The sequence below is a fragment of the Lethenteron reissneri genome, chromosome 64 (genome assembly GCF_015708825.2).
Source record: "Lethenteron reissneri isolate LAM-NWPU_2019-01 chromosome 64, ASM1570882v1, whole genome shotgun sequence".
Lineage (NCBI taxonomy): Eukaryota > Metazoa > Chordata > Hyperoartia > Petromyzontiformes > Petromyzontidae > Lethenteron > Lethenteron reissneri.
Genome location: NC_083842.1, coordinates 7,951,703 through 7,972,405, shown reverse-complemented (window position 1 = coordinate 7,972,405; position 20,703 = coordinate 7,951,703). Strand labels below are relative to the sequence as shown.

Sequence of the window (20,703 nt, the reverse complement as noted above, 5' to 3'; positions counted from 1 at the left end):
CAAACTCCACCCCTCCCTCCTCCATGTCCCAGCCTGGAAAGCCCCTGGGGCAGGTAGCCAAGCGAAGTGAAACTCCCCGCCCCACTCGCACCTCCCCGCCTCACTGGGCGAGAGACGCTCACTCAGCGTTGATGAGCTGGTGAGGAGGAAGAGGACGAGGCGAGGGTAGAAGCGGAGAGCGAGCCAGAGCTCAGGAGAGAGTCGCCCGCACTGAGTTCATCGCTGCGTCACCTGCAGAGGTCAGGACAGGAGCAGCAGGAGCCGCCGCTGCTGCTGCTGAGAGCGGTGAGAGAGCTCAGAGTGGTTGCAGGTCGGGGTTGACCGAATCGTCAAACCCGGTGGCCCGGTTGTGAGCTGTGTGCTTTTAGGGTGGGGGGGGGGGGGCTGCTGTTTGTCTGACAGTACCTGTTGGACCATAGTTTAATGAATTCCGTGTTCATTTGGCACAGCCTCTTGTCACAGTACAGGTAAAAGCCACAGTTCACCATTTGTCAGAGTTTAAGCTCATGTTATTATCGATGACAAATATTGATGACAAGTCATGTGAGTACGTCGTTGAAATAGAAAGAAGTTACATTGGCACTATTAACATTCCAATTATGGCTGTGCCTTATACTGGTAGGAACCCAGTGGTTCCACCAGCCCACAGGGGATTATTGTGTCCGTCCGTCGTGCAGGGAGGGGCTGGGTGGGGAGGGAGGGGCTGCGTGGGGGGGGGGAGGGTGGGGAGGGGCTGGGTGGGGAGGGAGGGGCTGGGTGGGGAGGGGAGGGTGGGGAGGGGCTGGGGGGAGAGGGTGGGGATGGGCTGGGTGGGGGGTGGGGCTGGGTGGGGAGGGGCTGGTCACCCCTTGGTGCCCTTATAAAACTCAACGTTTAACCTACTCACGCCGGCTTGTGCTCGTCCTCACAGTCAAGCATATTTTCGGAATACACCACGCCGCCGTTGACCCTGGCCATTGACCAAGCAACCCGACGTTCCTACCAGCTCCCTCTGCAGGAATGTGTTGCTCTCCCACAACTGTGCCACCCCCTGCGTCGCTGGAGTTCTGTCTCCCTCACTGAGTTCTGTCTGTTCCCACAGCTCTGTGGAGGAAGGACCGAATCCCCACCCCCGACAACGCGAGCTGAGCACGCAGAAAGCCATGGCCGCAGGTTTTTGTGCAGGAACACTAACGCAGGGTCACCTGGCTGAGCCTCCTCAACACATCCCCATGCCTTCACTCTTGCCTCTACGCACAGCATGTGTGAACATATAGCGTGTTCATGCACGGGCCTGCATTTTATTAAAAACGTGTTTTTTATTTTATTTTACCAGGTAGAAGCGACCTGGCCACAAATGATAGCCCATTAAAGTGGCTTATCACGTGGAAATTTATAGCAGCCAAATACTCTAAACACATGTTTATAAATGTGGAGGGCAAAACCGGAAGACCCGGAGAAAAATCCACGCGACCACGGGGAGAACATGCAAACTCCAAATATACAGGCGTCAGGGTCGGACTCAAACCCACAACCGCCTGTATACCAGGCGAGGTAGTTAACATCTCGCCACCATGGCGCCATTCATACATGGCCTGAGCACAAAGCCCTGAACATGAGCACAAAGCCCTGAACATGACCTCCACACACGGACCTGTTCATGCATGGCCTGTGTGTTTTCACAGCCCTGTGAACACAGATAGCCCAATGATCTAAACCTCTATGTAGACATGGCATCCTGTACAAGTAGCCATGAATTCATCGTATGAATCACATCACATTATTCTGACATCACATGTAAAACATATACAGGTATCCCTCGATTCGTTCTTTAAAAAAATACACGTGTTAAACGACACATTCATTCAGAATGGCTTTTCCCATAAATTTAATTAAAAAAATAGGGATGTCTTTCAGTCATTGCATCTCTACTGCTAACCTAAAAATATACACCTATATCCCTTTTCACAATACAAAATTAATAATGAACATAAATATAAAAACTAATGAATAATAATGAATTAAAAACAAAAATTATTTACTTTTTCAGGGAACTGACCGTAATATATCCATGTTGGAATGCCTGGAAAGGTCCTCACATCTCACTCAGCACTGGGCACTCACAATCCGCCCGGCCACTCGCAGGGGCCTTTCGAGCAGTCCCATGCATCCCACTGTGGGTAGAGTTCTCTCTCCCTCCGTGCGGGGCACGCTGCTCGCAGGCTTGGGGGGTTGCGCTCACGCTGTTCTCCTGCGGCTCCCGTATCACGGCGCGACGCGGTGTGTGACGGTGTTGCCACCGGGAGCCATGGGGAGGATGTGGCCACTGCACATGGGGGTGCAAGCATATCTGTACCACGTATGGCCTGTGGAGGGCACTTAATGGTGACTCCAGTTCCTTTGCATGCTATCGCAAGTGTCGTGTTGAGCTCTCAGAGCCCTACCCTGAAAAACTCGAGCCTTGTAACTGGGGCCTGGCTGGGACCCTCATACCATTTGAGCAATGGGATTGGTAGTCAATGCTGTGGTAGCAGTACTGCATTGAAATTGGGTCCATAATTTTGAAACACCTTGTAGAATGCGACTGGAGTTGTAAAGTTGAGATCAAACCTTATTGGCAACAAGTTGTATTCCTGTTGAAAGACTCACATCTGCCATTAGAATGTGGAATTTCTACCGTGAGCTCAGGGTCCTAGTGGAGGTGAACGTTGTCCAAAACTCCATGAAAATAGGGGACTTTGAGGCAATGGACTCGAGTGCGACCCCAGTAATCTGGCTTGAGTTGACTTGAGTGCTTGCGCTGTTGCTGTGATAGACGAGAGATTCAAGAAGAAGTCGGAGCAGGTGCGGATTCTTCTGGACGACCTGAAGAAGCTCTCCAGGTGAGAGGAACAGTCTCCTCACCCGCAAATGGCTTGACTGCACCTTACATTTTATTCTAATTAATGCAACTGTAATAAAGCACTTCCACGACGACTTCTGACTGGCGTCTTTCTTTATTAACAATAACTGCACAGCTCTGCTCCTTCTCTTTCTCTCTCCGGATGACTCCTCTCTATTCTCTGCCGTGGCTTGAGTTGACTTGAGTGCTCTCTTTTTCACCGTCGCGGATCGCCCCTCTCTCGCTCCGTCCGGTCTCGCCGCTGGCTGGCGGCATACTGGGAGGAGAGGAGGCTTCGCTGGAGGAGTCCGCCACGTGGTCGGTGGCGAGTAGAGGTTGGCGGTGCTACAGTCTGGACTCGAGGCTTCCCACGCCGAACACGAGTCCTTTCCTGCTTCTCCTTATATTGCGCCCGGCGGAGATAAGCTCCGCCTCTAGCCACGCCCCCTCGTGGAACCTTCCCGATGGTTCCCGCACGTTCTCGCTAACTCCGCCGTCACCTTTGGCCCAGATGGAATCCCCACAGTAGCTGCCCATGCAGCTACTCCTTAGCATCCAGCAGATGGCGCTCTCTCATTACACAATCATTTTAGATTGATTCAGTGTGTATGCTGAGAACTGCCTCTTACATTTGAATGGCAAATTACGTTACGAGCGCAGAGTAGTGCCTGGTAAACTCTTGGTGAGAAGCAGGAGCCAGAAGTTAATCCAGAAGCAGCATGAGCTGGAGTCGCACAGTGCGGCACATTAACGGGTTGGGTGAGAAAGTGCATTGGGGAGGCTGCAACAATCAAGGCAGAGAAAGTGCAAAGGCCACTGTGGAGGATGTGGCAAGAGATGCAAGGAAGCTCTATAGACATCGGGAAGACAACGGGGTAACTCAGGTACACAGGTTAAGAAGCAGTGACTCCACTCGTAATGTGCAACGACAGGGAGAACAGTGGGAAAGATGGATAGACATAAGTACATGAAGAGAGACATGGGGAGAATGACAAGAAAGAAACAGGGATATGAGGAGAGATATGCAGAGTGACAAAGAGCTATGAGGAAAGACATGGACACAGAAGAGCATGCGAAGAGACACGGGGCCATGGGGAAGGTAGTGGGGCCAAGATTGATTCACAGAAATAATGTATAGAGAATCTAGAAAGAGATGATTCACATGGTGAATGGAGAGGAATGAGACGTGGTGATGTGGGGGGAGACAGAAATAGAGATGAGAACGTCAGGAAGATTGCAACTGTGGAAATCAGCTTTTTAAAAGACTACAGGACGCCTTCGCTGAGTTGAGCTGTGTAAGTGACAACTGTGTAACTCCTAAATATACATACTGGACATTTATGATCATATAACTTTGCAGTAGTTCATTGCTTAATTAAAATAGAGTGTATTTGTCTGAGTGGAGAAAGGTTTTAACCAATATAAAACCTTAACATGTAAGGTGGCAGATTTTATTGTTCATGAAAACACATTGAAACACAATTATATAAACATGAAATAATAAGCTACATACATATTGATGCTTTTTCTTAGATGAATAATGTGTATATTGGCATTCCGTTGTCTTTAAATAATGTCAGTTTAATCTTAAACTGCACCCCTTGTTTTTCCAGGTATGACAATTCAATCGTCCCAACCCTGCAGATGATTGATGGTATAAAAGATGCATACAACCGGGAGGAGCGGCAAGCGCTATCACGAACCTTCCACAAGGAGGGGGGTGTAGGTGAGTGCTGCCCTCACTGCATGTCACAACCATTGTAACAAAACGCCTGTGGATAATGTCCATCTTTCCATGTGAACGAACCCTTGACAATCGGACGTTGCCATTCACAATAATTAAAATCTCAACGTGTAATACATCACGCCTTCTCCTACCCCAGCCATGCAAGGGCGCTAATACAAAAAACACGGAGATTACACCAAAAGGTTGACTCATTTTTTTAAATAGTCTATTGTCCCCCCCCACCTCCAATCAGCACGGTTGGCTTTGTACGGTGCGAAAGAAGTTCAGCATACATACATAACGTTCCATACAGTATTCGCTCGCTCTCGAAGAGAAATAATTATTTGAGGCACGAGAATCCACAGACAAGTGGGGGTTGGTAGCCACTCGGTGAGCCGCTGTCAACGATTTACCAAGCTCTGCGGTCCGATAAATAATAACATATGTCCATATGCCTCCAGGTTACCTCAGTGGCACTGCTCATCATGCTTAAAATATTGAACGAACAAATTATGCAACAATTTTTTTTATTTTACCAGGTAAGGCCCACTGATCTATATAGTTATTTTTCAGAAGCGACCTTGCCACAAATGATAGCCCATTGAAGTGGCTTTTCACGTGGAAAATTATAGCAGCCAAGTACTCTAAACGCATGTTTATAAATGTGGAGGAAAAAAACGGAGGACCCGGAGAAAAATTCACGCAACCACGGGGACAACATGCAAACTCCAAATATACAGGCGTCAGGGTCGGGCTCGAACCCACAACCGCCTGTATACCAGACTAAGTAGTTAACATCTCACCACCGCTGCGCTATGCAGTCCCAGCAATTTGGCCTTCAGAAGCTCAAGATGTGAGAGCAATGGTGGTCATCGGGCCTCACTGAAGCTTTTCCGCTTCAAGGAGCAATAGCTCTCACCTAGCATTCAATTCTCAGCACCAATAACTGGGAGCTATTGTATATAGAAGGTGCAGGATTTGTAGCAGTTGTTTGCAAATAGATGCCTGTATTTTGTACAAGCAAAACATAGTGTATTTAAACTTTGTCCCAGAGCACAGAGGATGATGATGGTGGTTACTTAGGAGTATTGTTAAAGCTGTTGTTTTTTTGCCTCACCGGTAACCGCATGAAATAACTGCATACATGTAAACCGCAAAGGGTTCAAATTAGTGAGACCCCTACTGATAAACCTCAGGAAAAAACCCCACAAGAAACAGAGAGCAGAGTAACATTTAACTTTCAAGCATGCACGGGCATGTCTACATTTGGAGAAATGGTAGAGAGGGGATGATTACTAAATATGTGTATGTAGCAGCAATGGGCTAATGCCCCACCATCACTTCGTGAACATCCCCATATTGAATGCAATAATAATACTAACCTTGAATAGTAATAACTCTATTTGTTTTCCGCTTATGTCTCATTGAAAGGCTGTGAGAAAAGACAACATTTTTGGAGCTATCCCATACACAAGACTTGAACCAATGGGCAGCAGCTGCCAATGCACTGCAATAAATAAATATCTAGATCTGAGTTTATTATTTTCAGGTCAGCAACATAAATTAAATAAAATAACTGTGAGTCTCAATGATAATCCTTGAGACTTGACATGTATATGAATGGTAATAAACCACCTACTGTTTTGCCACACATAAACATGTTTCACAAATTAACATCACATTTTTATCTGTTTAACTGAGGAACAAAGGGGGGCTGCAATGGGGTAGTAATGGGTATCAGCAGCACATTTGAGTCGTGATCCAGAGATAGCCGGTTCGAATCCATCCTCTGGCACGGCAGTTGAAATAAAGGCGCAAGCTTCTTAGATAACTCCACCTGGCCACCGAGCAGTATAAATGGGCACCCCAAAGTCGATCGGCAGATGTTGCCATTGGGGCTATACACTTTTTAACTCTAGGTTGAAAACTCATTTCTTTAGAACTGCTTTTTGTGTTTAGTTTGTTGCCCTTGCCCCGCACCTCCGAATAACAAGGTTGGCAACGTACGGTGAAAAATAAGTTAACATGCATACATACATACATACAGATGTCTGGCCAGCATATAAGTGTAGGCCAAATGTCCTCTAGAGCTTCCTCCTGTGGAGGCCCTTCCACGAGCAGTGTTGTGAACAAAAAAGCAAGTAATTGTCGAGTTGCACCTTTACCTTTTAATTGAGAAATGAGGGAAAATGTACCACAGGGTCACTTATGTAGGCCGCTATGCCATTTGTATGTTCACACGAGCCAACCAGTGCATTTATTACTAACATTTGAATGGAAATGGTTGCTGGTTTCTGACTTTCAGAATCGGTGATCAATTCTGAAGATGGTCACCGGATTACCAGTTATCATTTATCAACCGTCCTCGAGAATAGAATCACAACCAGGGGAGTGAGACCCTGCTGAGATGAGCATATCCAAGCTTCTCACTGCTCCTGTTCCTATCTGCAGAATGGAATAAAATCCTAGAGGACACGTGATCCATGGGTGCTCATTGTTGTGGTTTCTGGACAAGTTTCACCATGATCTTCAAAAGACCAGTGAGGCAGCAGATAACCTTGCGGATGTCAGAGGTTTCATTTATTACAAAATAAAGGGAATATTGATAGATATGTCAAATCTGTTCATTGTTCAAACATGTACATGCAACTTCCCTCTTTAATATTGTACATAATACATAAATTAATACTATATCATGAAGTTTACATTTTATGTGATGAGTCATATTATCTCGCAGAGCTCTACATGAAAATTTTAACGAGCCTCTCCCCGGATGGCTCGAACATCCCGGACTCCCTACAGAGACCCATGGAGTGGAGTACAAGGAACGTACTGGCTTATGTTCAGATGTACTCCGATCCGAGTGAGTACCATACCCACACGGCTTGTGATGCATGCCAGCACTTTGGAGGCAAGGGTTGGTGGATCACAAAGAAATTTGTGAAACTACTTACCTGTGGGTGTTGAGGGCATGATCTCTTTACTTGCCAGTGTGCAGTAGTACAGCAAGTGGATTAATTTCGATCTGTGCAAGGATTGAGAATGTAACTCAAGAGTTGTAAAGTTGAGCTCAAACGTTATTGAGGGGTCGACTCTGTGGTTGCTAAATTGAGTACTGTGTTTTGGAAAATAAGTTATCTTATTGAGAGACTGTCCTCCTCTGCCAAAAGAATGCAGAATTTCCACCGTGAGCTCAGAGTTCCTCGTGAAGGGGACCACTGTCCCATTTGAAGCCGTATGGCTTGAGTCAATGGACTCAAGTCATCTGGCATGTGCAAACCCTTGCACATGTGGGTTTCCATCCAGGTACTCAAATTGTCTCCCACATTCATGAACACACGATCATAGACATGGTTAAAACATCCGAATATGCAGTAGGACCACAGAGCTTTGGCATTGGTTGGCGCCGGTTCTGGGGCCCTTCCCGCTTGTCTGTGGGTTTTCCCGCACCTCTGCGCATGTTATCATTTCTACAGATGTAATTTGCATGATGCTATGTAAAATACAAATATTCTTAACTGTAATTTTATTATGCTTGTGAATTTTGCCTTCTTATCCACTTGCATCAGTGGAGACCCCAGCAGGTTCCTGCATTATATTTTCAATGCCTGGAGATTGTGTTAAAATCGGTGTCGATGCCGACTACAAAATATCATACTTAACGTGTTGTTGGGTATGTTGTGTTAATAGATTACAGCTACTGAGTGTAAAGTAGTCTGACAATATTATATGTATACTATATTGATAGTCTTGTTTGTTAGTAATGCCTGGATAGTTGAGGCTCACACAGTTTACATGTAACATGTTCGTAAAGAAATGTCTAAGATCGCCGTCAGCGGAAAGGTTTCACGATTCTGCTTGTGTTTGACATGAGCCAAAGCTCACATGGTTTATACAATCTCACTGGGTCTGTGTCAGCCCATGTCTGCAGTGCTGCTCTAGAGTGGGTGATGCAGTAGACTACTGTAGCTCCTATGGTTTACAATTGTTAGGCTCTTAGCTCCTTTACCTGGTAGAGCGCACACCAAGTTAGTAATGGGCATTGTGTTAATAATAGACATACAGGGTGAGTACTGGACACAGGTTAAGTGATGGACACACTGAGTGAGTACTGGGCACACCGTACTGGGCACACATGTTGAGTACTGGACACACAGGGTGAGTACTGGACAAACAGGGTGACTGCTGGACACAGGTTGAGTACTGGGCGCACAGGTTGAGTGCTGGACACACAGGGTGAGCACTGGGTTGAGTGGAGGGATCTCTGAGTCTGGTTCTTCTCTGTCTGGTTACAGTGCAGGCCCTCGCGGACTGCGGGGGTATCAAGTACCTGTTGGGCTTGCTCAAGCATCACGCCTGCCAGGGCCTCATGCTTCGCTTCGTGAGTCTCCATGGGGGTTAGGGGTGAGGTGGTGGTAGTGTTAGTGGGGTTAGGGTCTGGTTGGGCTGTGGGGTTAGATTATCAGAATCTTTATTTATCTTAGAGAAATCTGATGAGCTATGAAACTATTTTTCACAGATGTCCTGTAGGGGTGGACATTGGGGAGGAGGGTGGGGTCTGAGTTAGTGGGGTGGAGGTGGGGTTCATAGGGTTGGGGTGGGGTTGTAGTAGGGTTGCGGTTAGTGGAGATTGGTTAATGGGGTTCGGTAAGGGTGGGGTGGGGGTGGTTTGGGGGTGTGGTGGGGCCCTGTGCATGGCTGCTGGATGCTGCTGGACTCTGCTGGGGTCAAGACTGGCACTGAGCAGCGATTTCAGTCCATTTCAAATGTATTCAACTCTACAAATCATCCCATTTCCTCATAACACTCCCTCTATTCCTCTCAAACTCCTACTTAGATGAGTTAGAGGTAGCAATAAGGAGGATTGGGGGCTCGTTTTACGATTTAATATTCGGCATCGATTACACAAACATATAAAATTAAGCTTTCAAATGTAGCCGATGCACTCTGTCTGGACTCATTTCAGGAATCCAAAAACACACTGAGGTACGCGGTTTCAATTCTCGCGAACCTGACCATGGAGCCAGAGCTGAAGTCATGCTTCCATCAGGAGAGGGCGGTAGACGTGCTGGCCTGCTACCTGGACGTGCCCGATGCTCCCTGCAAACTCTCCGCGCTACACAACCTGGCCAGGGTCGCCACTGAGCAGGACCTGGACATTATCTGCAATGCACAGGGTGAGGAGAGGTAGGCACCAGGCCCAGACTGGCCATAGGGCAATCCTGGCAAATGCCTGGTGGGCCGGTCAATTCCGAGGGCTGGTGGGGGCTGGTCTTTGTGGGGAAATTGCAAATGTGATCAGAGGATTAAAAAAAAAACTTAATGCCTCTAATGTGTATGCTTCATTGCTTAGTTATGCTCTCAGTTGGCATTAAGTCCCATATTTGGCAGCCCCAAAGATTCTTCCTCACTAGCCCATTTGTTTTTTGAACCACCCCAAAAGAGCCAATGAGATCGCACAAAAAAATCACATTAATATGTCACATTGCAAATCTGGCTAGTATACAGTTTGTCACACAAGCCATAAAAAAATGCCCAAAGCCCGAATTTTGGCCGGTGTATTTACAAATGCCTGGGCCGATTTTTAGCCTCAGCCCGTCACTGGCAGGCACAAAGAGTACGTTGCCCAGTTTCCCTGCAGAAGCTGGGCGACATACTCTTTGATTGCCTCTTTCTATAAAAGGGACTCGGTTGAAATGTATACATTTTACATTGAAAGTCATGCAGCCCCATCAATGCAGACCCATTTCTGGTTCATTCGTGTATCTTCATCGATCATAATTGGGGGAAGAATTCAGAAGAGGCTGCATTACCAAGCAGTCCTCGATTTCCCTCCAAACCGAAAGAACCAAATAATCATTTACTGCAGTCACGAAAGTTCTAAAATTAAGATTGTGGGGAACCTTTTTTCTGCCAAGGGCCATTTGGATATTTATAACATCATTCGCGGGCCATACAAAATTATCAACTTAAAAATCAGCCTGTTATACTTGGTCAAACATTTAATTAACTCACCCCTAATGTGATGGCTGGAACTGCTTCTCTTTGGTGAGGCGTGTGATGTTAGCTGGTATTGATAATGTTGCTACTCGCAACTGCTTTTACAGGTTTGCGCCTAGATTGATTGAATTTAGAGTCCTGCCTACGGTTGCCTTGGCAGGGCCAGACCAAATTATTTTGCGGGCCTTATACGGCCCGCGGGCAGGATGTTCCCCACCCCTGCTCTAATGCAACTCAAGTCTGAACATGAATTCACATGTAAAGGCACTGCTGAGTTTAGTCTAATGTCACCATGATAATAGATAATAGAGTGCCGGATCACAAATACTGCAGTTGCAATTGCTTCAGCATAAATATATGTGTATTTGTGTATGTTTGAACTACGTGTGCTGCTACAAGTTCTGCGAGCACCCTCTGTGTGTGCTGTGGGTCCTGTCTGTGTGTGATACGTGTGCGCCACTCATGTACCAACACCAGTGACGATTATATATCTGAACCAGTCCTGGACCTCCCTTAGGTCGACTCAACCTGAAATTACTACCTGGTGCGGGGTGTAAACATTGCCACTCGGGAGACAAAGGCAAACAGGCATGTACCGTGCCGGCCTTCGTAGGCGCTCGCTAACAGCACTTGCCCCAGAAATCTGTTTCGGTTATACAGTGGATTTTTGTCTATGTGTGAGTGGTGACTGTGTGGACTGTTACTGCTGTAGGAGCCATCTCGCTGCTGACGGACATGGTGAACCGACCCTCACATAAGAACTTTACGGCGCTTGAGAACATTGTGTATCCGGCTGTAGAGCTAGTGAAGATTCTCACCTTGATCTCCATCACGGCTGGAATACGCAGGAAGGTAAGGCCTTGTGCTTCGTTCCGCTGACTCCTGCCCAGGCAATATCGGTCAGTTCCTTATTCAGATGAAGCCCATTGAGCAAACATTGATTTTTTACAAATAGAGAGCTGAGGGAAGATAAAATGTACAGGATTTGAAAATTGGAAGATGCAATGTTCTGTATAAGGGTACAAGGATTCAGGGGAAAATATAAATTGTGACAGATTAACAGCAAATGGTATTATATTTAAATACTATATTCATTCATCATGCATAGTCAGCAAAGGACCATTGCGCCAAATGCATGACCTCTTGCGAGAGCATTCGCATACACTGCTCTTGCTGCCATACCAGTGTCTCGAGTAATTTATTTGAGTCACGCATTGTGGTTGGGGCGACCACGGGGGTGGTGCCATTCCTTAGAGGGTCGCAGTCCACTTCGAACGTCAATCGCCAACTCAAGTGCGCAATTTGCTGGAGTTTGCGCATCGAAACGGGCCACGTGTCCAAAAGTGACAGCCGTCTCCCTCGAACTAACTCTCAATCGCTAGGAGACCGGTCGCAGATGCATAGGTGACATTCCCGATGAAGTCCAACCATCGGATGCCAAGAAGGTGTCTTTGGCATCGTATGTGGAAGGACTGCAGCTGATCCAAATCAGCTTGAAGCAATGTCCAGGCCTCTGTACCGTACAACAAAACTGACAAAACACAGCACTGGTAGATTCTCAATTTGGTGTCCAGACTTAAACGTTTCTGGGACCAATGCGGTTCACAGCTTCATGCACTTAATAATATTACCTGTTCAGCTGATTGATACGTGGATTTAAATAAAGTAATTATGTATTTCTAAGTATTGTTACTACAATTGTTTAACATCATTTTCAAGTGCAAATACAGCATAATATGATTGAGAGGAAGAGGATGACTAGTCCCTGCTCACACCACACTCGGATCTCTCCAGGTAGAGAGGGGGAAGATGACTCGTCCCTGTTTTTCCCTCAGATGTTGAAGCCGGGAGCCGAGTTGGAGGAAGAGGCGCTGCAGGAAATCCTCCCCGAGGTGAGACGACTCCCAGGGCTCCCTTAGTTCCACCAGTCGGGCATCAGCAGTCATTAGTGGAGTAATGTGTAATTACGATTTATTTACAAATGAAGCAGATGAAAGTATGGAAGAGATTTTAGAGGAACTTTCGAGTGCAAATAATCCAGCAGCACTGGCAATAAATATAAGTGGTGACATAAATGTACGTATTTTAATTCAGTCTTGATTAATCGGGGCTCGTGATTAACATTCTTTGTATTATCAATTAGAACTGATGATGCATCTATTAGCCTAAAGGCATGGTAAGTGCGACACTTGGTCATAGAATTACGTGGCCTAACACGAAAAAAATATTATTAATCATGTCCTGTGTCTCTAAATCTCAACTCTGGTACTCTCTCTCTCTCTCATGTGAGTGCAGCTGAGAGAGAAACTGAAAGTCGAGGCTGAGAAACGTGGTGAGGAATCCTACATAGTCTGTGTGTGTCTCTTGCAATCAGGCATTGTCACACAACTATCAGAGAGCACTCAGTGTGTATCACTTACAATCGGGAATAGTTTTTTTTTTCCTTTTTTTATTCTATGGTTCTTTCGGTAAAGTCACGTAGATAGAAAAATTATAATAACAATAAAATAATACAAATAATAAAGTGAATAAAAATTATAAACATATTTTTCTTTTTTTATTGTTATTATATTTTTTCTATCTATGTGACTTTACCAAAAGAACCAAATAATATGAATTCCTGCAGTCACGAAAGTTTTAAGTCAAAATGTTTTCCTTGTGTTTAGTTTGTTGTCCTTTCCCCGTACCTATGACTAGCTCAGTTGGCTGCGTACGGTGCGAAATAAGTTCTAGATACATTGGCACACAACTATCACAGAGCACTTGGCGTGTAACACTTACAATCAAGCATTACCACGCAACTTTTTACGGGTTACTAAGTGCTGGTTTACCTGAAGTAGCAACGCTTATATTCCATCTGTCACAGCTAATGTGTCGTGAGTGTTTCACAGTCCAGTGTAGTGAGTCTCTTATAGTGAGTGCAATACGTATCTCACTGTGAGCAGGGATTTCTGACGCATGCAGTTAGCGCACTCCTCAACTAACCTGACCACCCACGCTCATGACCACCGGTTCTGTGCCTCCCCAAGGTTGACTCGATCATATAGGAGTACCTAGTACAGTCTGTAATGGACAGCAGCACAGGGGAGACAAACGTGGTTGTGCATGGTGCTCATCACACTAGCCTCTTGTGGGCCATGCCAGCCTCCAGAGGTGCACGCGAACAACACTTTCCCAACAGTCTGTAAAGTTATTTATGGGTATCTTTGTCATGTGGTGTTTCACAGTGTGAACGTTATGCCTCACAGTGAGTGAGTGTTTCACAGTGTGTGTGAGAGAGAGTTCAGTGAGTGTCTCACAGTGAGTGAGTGGCGCTCTCCCTGCTCATCCAGACCACACGCTCGAGTGGGGAGACACCGCTGTGAATCCCATTGTCACAGTGAGTGTCTCACATTGGGTGAGTGAGTGTAGGGAGTGTCAGTGAGGGAGTATGATTGAGTGAGTGGAACTGTGCCGTCTCACCCAGACTACACGCTCGAGTGGGGAGACATCGCCGTTCACCCCACGCGCCGATCCGTGCAGAAGTGGCCCAAGGCCAGGGATGGCCGAATTTATGTTCCCTACAAGGTGTCCCTCGCCTTCTGTGAGTGGCCTCCTCCTGTGTCTTGATCCCCCACTCACCCTCACTCTGTGCTCCCCCTGCCGGATCCCCCTACTCACCTTCACTCTGAGTGTCCCGCCTCAAGGGGTCTCTCTCAGCATACCGGCGTTTAATTCCGTTTTTAGGCATAGCTTTCTCACTGTGTGTTTTCAAATGTGACGTATTTTTTTCCCAAATTCAAACAAATATGCGTAAAGTCGTTGCGTGTTTCACGTATTTTTCCTCGGGAATTATGGTTCACCGGCTTCACACGTGTGGTGGTTAAAATGTACATCTTTAATTCCTTGTCATAACTTCCATTGCAAACATTATTATCAACGACCATGGTATTTCATTTATGCATACATATTTAGTGAATGCTGCTAAAATTTGTTCCAACAATTGATCCTGCTTCTTTGATCATGTCAATGGTTATAGCATTTTGTGTAGGAGCTTTTTCCATCTTCTTACTGCAAATATTCGATTTTCTTCAAGTGTGAGATTTGGAACCTACTCCTCTTCGTCTGAAATACATTCTGAATCATGGGCTATATGAGATTTGCATACACATGCAAGGGACACCAAGTGGTGAACTGCCCTGTGGTCCACCCTTGCTCATCCCTTGCTCACCAAATGGCTCTCACTAACTGTGCTGCTCTCACTGCCTGTCTTTGCTGCTATTCTACTGAATAAGGTCACCAGGCACAGTGTCTTGTTGCGTCTCCTGTAGATGACAGCGACGTCAAGAAGATTGAGGAGGCTGCGCTGGAGTTTGAGAAGAAAACGTGTCTCCGGTTCATCCTACGCTCTGGCGAGACCGACTACATCTATATCCATGCGTGGGATGGGTGAGACACGAATTCACGGACCGTACAGAGACACGGCCACGACAGAGACATTACTAATAGAGAGACACGGCCAATATAGTGACGCAGACACAACAAAGACACAGCCACTCCAGAGACAGAAACGTGGAGGGGAGTAGAAGCAGGGGATGGGGTCAGGGCGGGGTCACGGCTTGGGGTTCATGAGCTCCAGCAGCAGCTGGGGCCAGGGATGCTGAGACCATTAGGGTCCAGCACCACTGAGGTCCTATAGCATCGACAGGGTCCCAGTGAACCAGGCACATACAGCGTGAGTCAGCAGTAGCTCTTACAGTTCTATCCATCTGTCACGAGCATAATGATCAATTTGAATCAAATATTTGCTACATCTCTACGATTTTACTCGTGGGAAGGGGCCGTCTTAAGGAATCAGAACTGCTGTTGATTTGATGTAATTTATCCGAGTGCATTCCTAGGTTAAATATTGTTTTAAATGATATGTAAAAAAATTCAACAAAGAACAGATATTATAATAAATCATTTATGTTTGGGTCAGATTGCGAAAGTCAAATTTCTGTCATCATCATGCTGTAACTACCATAGTGAAGCTGTAACTACCAGCAAAACGTACCGAATTGTTAAATGATATTAATTGCTCTCCAACACACCAGAGCAGTGCGGAAGCAGTAATACATTGCCATGTTTGTTCACGTGACAACTGTAGTAATTGACTGTGTCGGCCGGACGAGTTATAACACACATTCAACTCTCTTTATCTGATCCAAAAATCAATAATGAGTTATAATATTGATTGTGAAAGCCTACGTGTTAAATTAAACATATGGATATGATGATACAGAAAATGAAGATTGGGTGGACTGGAAGCTCTAACACTATAGAGGGCTATTTAAGCAGAGGAGTTTGAATAGTCACATTCAAGGTGTTGTCTCTGTGTAATGAGTAATGAGTGAATGGGGCTCTGTGCTCAGGCTGGGGTTGTCTCTGCATGATGAGTGGTGAGTAAATGGGGCTTGGTGCTCAGGCTGGGGTTGTCTTTGTGTGATGAGTGGTGAGTGAATGGGGCTCTGTGCTCAGGCTGGGGTTGTCTCTGTGTGATGAGTCGTGAGTGAATGGGGCTCTGTGCTCAGGCTGGGGTTGTCTCTGTGTGATGAGTGGTGAGTGAATGGGGCTCCATGCTCAGGCTGGGGTTGTCTCTGTGTGATGAGTGGTGAGTGAATGGGGCTCCGTGCTCATGCAGGGGTTGTCTCTGCAGGAATTGGTCGTTCCTGGGCCGTCAGGGCGGGGACCAGGCGCTGTCCCTGGAGCCTGGGAAGGTGACCAAGGGCGTCGTTCTGCACGAGTTGATGCACGCGCTCGGCTTCCACCATGAGCACTGCCGCAGCGACCGCGACGACCACGTCTGGGTGCTGAGCCACAACATCGATCCAGGTGGGGTGCGGGGAGAGCTGATGGATGCACATCTGCAGCAGTTGGTGTCTGGACCTGATCTAAGCCTCCTCTGAGTAAATTGAACTCAATAAAGTATTTTCCACAATGTGCTGTCATCTCAACTGGAGAGACATAAGTCATAAGGAGTGAAGCTGATCCACCCCCTCAACATGTGCTGTATCTGCTATACTGTTTTTCATCATAGGCCCTTGTGTATACAGCTTACCATTCACGATCTAAAATCACTTATGTTTTTGTGCCTTTTTAATCTGATATTTTGTGTGTCCGGATACCTTAATATCTTTTTCATAACTGGATATAGCTTATATCTATGGGACTTTTTTGCCAGTATCAAAATGATGAAAAAATAAGAATAGGCTTTATCCTTCAGGCAATAAAACAGGTGTTAAGATGTTCAAACACAAAATAGATACCTATTGCATTGTCATTTAAACTAATTGGCCTACACGTTGCATATATTATAAGAACATAATTTGTTTGCATATTTTGCCACAAGTATGTGTGGTTAATGCAGACTCGATGCCTTACAATAGGTTTATGGTTGGTGTTTCAACATCTTAACATCTGTTTCCGTGCCAGAAAGGGTAAAACCTATTGTTATTTTTCATTCTTTCATACTGGCAAAAAAGGTTTCATGATATACTGCTCATCACACATTTTTTTGATCATTTGGATATAGCTTAAAAACATGAGCCATGTACAAAGGCTGCATCATCGCTCTGGCCCTTTTTCTGCCTTTGCCATCGCCTGGATTGTGTCAAGATGTTTGGGGGACAGAACTGTTCACAGACTTTGACAATGCCAATGATGCGGTCCCCTTTATGGAAAGCCCGATCGTGTTGACCTTTACATTAGCTAGCTTCGACCCAGTGGCCAGCACTACGGGTATCCAAAACGTTGGCTACAGTACCGCACTGTCTCCTGTTTCTGTGACTGGCCAGGCAGTTGAAGCCACAGATAAGTTCACATTGCTTGGGCCCCGACATCCATCGACGCAAATCATCTATAGTGGGACAGCTCGATAATTTGTGGCAGTGGAAGTGGTTGAGTCTCACCACAAAACTACGAAAGTACGACAAACTGCGTCGTGCTCGTCGTGCTCTTATGGGACCAAGACATGGAGGCTACGGAGGGCCAGTGCGTCAAGCTGAGAGGTGTCCCACATGTAATGGCTCAACTTCGTGACTAACGACGCAATGATAGCGAGTATCCTGCCGCAGAAACGTCAACCACGTGAACGTCGAGAGGCAGTTAAACTCTATTCGGCCATGTGAGATGGATGCGGAGAAGACCCTGTCCGCTAACGAGTCTCTACAGGCTAGTAAAGAGCATTCTTTCTTCGAGAATTTGCAATAACGAGCAATTTGAATTTAGACCCACTTTTTCCTGAAACAAGCAAAATGTTCACTTAGCGAGCTGAGACCGTGGCGGAACCGGGCGCACAACGGCCCACTGCTGTTTGTTTACCAGATTTCTTGTGCTGTGTTCCCACAACCTGGCCATGAATAATAGCTCAACGATGCGGTCCGAGACATGTCGTTTGGTTTCCCCAATATAACTGCTACCACAGAGGCACCTTAGTTTGTAGACGCCAGGGTACTGTATGTCTGGAACCACATCTTTTACAGATTCACCATGGAAGTCGAAAAAGATGGAGGTATCAGGGTCGGGATCAAACCCACGACCTCCTGTCTACCAGGCGAGGCAATTCATGTCACCACTGCGGTGCTCTGTACTCATACTAATGAGTGGGGGAGGGGGCCTCGTGGTGGCACTGTAATGGGTGGATGGTGGGAGGGGTGAGTGGCGGCGCTAATTAATTTCAGACTTTAATGAGGACAGGGAGTCGAGCTCTGTCTCGCATCCCCGTATCGTGACTATGAACCAAGCAACCCTGGTTTGATTCCCAGCCACTGCTAACACCAGTGGCGTGTGATATTTAAACCAGCGGTCCTGCATAGCTTGTGGTGCTCCCTCCCTCCACTACTATATACCCTTCAAATTACATAAATCCCAGGCCCTTGCAAGAACTGTAGTTCTTTATGTGTGGTATTACATTTTATGTTCTCGCTTGTTAAGTGAGATAATCCTGTACAGCCCGAGTTTAGTTGAGGTGCGGAGTGAGACATCTTGTGGCGGAAACTGGAAGCATCATGTGGACACGGGCTACTCTCTGCTGCTGCGGAGGCTTGGACTGTTGCAAGTGACCGGCTGAGATGGAGGGTGCCACGACTCTTTGCTGGCCAAACACAGCTGTAGTAGTAGCCTTTGGTAGGCGATGAGGGCTCATTTGGTATGGATATGAGTTACTCCATTATGCAAACCCATATCCCCTTGGTCTGTCTTATGATCCATCAGCGAGCCTTCACCGCTGGTCCACCAAGCCTAGCACAGACACCGTTGGAGGCGTCGCCACCATTGCGTAGTGAATGGGGAGCTCTGATTGTATGCGTGATTTAAGATATTCCAATGAATGTGGATGGTTTGTGCAAGTCTGTACACGCTGTGTTCTGTGTATGTTTCAGAGTGGAAGGATGCGATTGAGAGGAAAACGTCACAAGTTCATACGACCCCCTACGACTACAGCTCCATCACCCACTACAGCACGTGAGTCGCACGGTCTTGGCTTACTGGGCGCACGTAGGGTGAATGTAAAGGGTTGTCCGCTAATATCCACGTTGACGGCCCCAAACCAATGTTAGAAAGTCCACATTCCCATGGCAGGCAGAGCCAGTCTCTGCTTAGTGCAACTGCCGTTGATGCATCACAAAGTGGTGTTTTTTTTTTGTCAACCTCGGAGTAGTGTTGCCAACTCTGAATGAAGCAATTTCGGGATATTTTTTTTCTCAAACAACGTGACAAAATGTCATCTATAGTTATGGTAGTATGTCTGATTTAGATTACGTGTTACTTCATCACGCTGTCAAGGGACGCAATCAGATGACACTGTTATGTTTTCACAATGAATGAACATATGTTTGAATTATCTGCATTCATTATATTAATACATTTCTTAAAATATCCTATTCTTAAAATCTCCAGGATATTTTTCAGTCGTCACCGGGATATTGATGCCATATCTAGTAGAGACTCCCAGCCAATCTATGAGGGTTGGCGACCCTACCTAGGAGGGATGATGGACCGAGTGACTCCCGACCCTGAGTTGCACTTCTCATCCTTGTGCCTACAGAATGGCCGGCTCCAGAGATGGGCAGAGCCCGACCATGCTCCCCAAAGACAAGAGCAGCACGCGCCGCTTTGGAGGCGGCCACAGCCTGAGCGACGGGGACGTGGAGAAGATCAAGGAGATGTTCGAGCGAGCACCCGCAACAGCGACACCCAGCAGAGCCGCGTCACAGCCTGGCTCCTCTACAGGTGCGGGGCAGCAGCAACCACTGCAGTCACAGCGGTGGCAGCCATAGCAGCAGCAGCAGCCATAGCAGCAGCACGTGTAGTCAAGAGTGGTAGTGGCTGTGGCAGCAATAGCTACACCTGCAGCAGCAGTATCTGCAGCTGCAGCAGCAGTAGCAGTCATAGAAGTCAATAATAAAGGTTTTTGGGGTAAATTGCAGAAGGTTTGTCACGTAAATAAAATGTGCCAATTAGTTACTGCTTCAGCACACCGGTGTGTTGGAGATTAAACCTACGTAATTTTTAATTTTAGTACGAAGTTTTACTGATGATTACAACCTTACTATATTGGCTGTCTCGGGTGGTGGTGTGTCAATAACACATTTATATTTTAGGCGATCTAACACAAAAACCTGTATTATGCATATTATAATTGGTCGCAAAAGCCTACGTGTTAAGCCACAGAAGTAGCTGCAGTAGCAGCAGTAGCAGGAGTAGCCGCAGCAGCCGTAGCAGCAGCATCTGTGAGCTCAGGGAGCAGTTCCAGCGTGACTACCCTGCGAGATAGTTACAGCGTCTCCTTGCTTCATGAACAATGGCACGGCGCTCACCACTGCTGGTGGCCCTGAGCCAGTGGTGCACTCGCCATCCCCCCACACACAGCGGCTTCCTTGAGTGCATCGCATTGTGCATTAAATTTGGCGTGTGCGCTTGTACGTGTGTCGAGCTGTGCTACGAACCCCGCAACCCGAGTTAGATTCCTGCTTATGGCCAACATAGGTGACGATTATCTGAGCTGGTCCTGGACCTCCCCTAGGTCGACTCAGTCTCAAATCTGTACCTGGTGCGGTGTGTGAACATCGTCACTGGGGAGACAAAGGCGGTCGGGTGT

General features: G+C 46.6%; 2 protein-coding genes across 3 annotated transcripts in view; both read left to right on the top strand.

Moving 5' to 3' along the window:
• Positions 1-62: 62 nt before the first annotated feature.
• On the top strand, positions 63-14,287 carry LOC133359100 (uncharacterized). Of its 2 annotated transcripts, XM_061577484.1 has the most exons (9): positions 63-285; positions 1,082-1,152; positions 2,795-2,861; positions 4,474-4,586; positions 7,324-7,449; positions 11,299-11,438; positions 12,422-12,478; positions 12,882-12,918; positions 14,053-14,287. In XM_061577484.1, the coding sequence occupies exons 2-9, from the start codon at positions 1,143-1,145 to the stop codon at positions 14,193-14,195; spliced, it is 693 nt and encodes a 230-aa protein (XP_061433468.1). In that variant the 5' UTR covers positions 63-285; positions 1,082-1,142; the 3' UTR covers positions 14,196-14,287. The 2 variants fall into 2 exon arrangements, with proteins under 2 accessions (XP_061433468.1, XP_061433469.1); XM_061577485.1 differs by lacking the exon at positions 63-285 and having other exon boundaries at positions 1,014-1,152.
• Positions 14,288-14,709: 422 nt separating this feature from the next.
• The window catches only part of LOC133359005 (uncharacterized), a 42,803-nt gene continuing 36,809 nt past the window's right edge, over positions 14,710-20,703 (top strand). The window contains exons 1-5 of the mRNA XM_061577380.1: positions 14,710-14,754; positions 14,869-15,014; positions 16,264-16,439; positions 18,986-19,067; positions 19,651-19,835. Coding sequence (XP_061433364.1) covers positions 14,710-14,754; positions 14,869-15,014; positions 16,264-16,439; positions 18,986-19,067; positions 19,651-19,835 — 634 coding nt within the window. The remainder of the gene's footprint in view (positions 14,755-14,868; positions 15,015-16,263; positions 16,440-18,985; positions 19,068-19,650; positions 19,836-20,703) is intronic.

Coding starts and splice junctions, on each gene's coding strand:
- LOC133359100 (XM_061577484.1), top strand. Junction 7,450..11,298: donor TCAGATGTACTCCGATCCGA/GTGAGTACCATA, acceptor TTACTGCTGTAG/GAGCCATCTCGCTGCTGACG. Junction 12,479..12,881: donor TGCAGGAAATCCTCCCCGAG/GTGAGACGACTC, acceptor ATGTGAGTGCAG/CTGAGAGAGAAACTGAAAGT.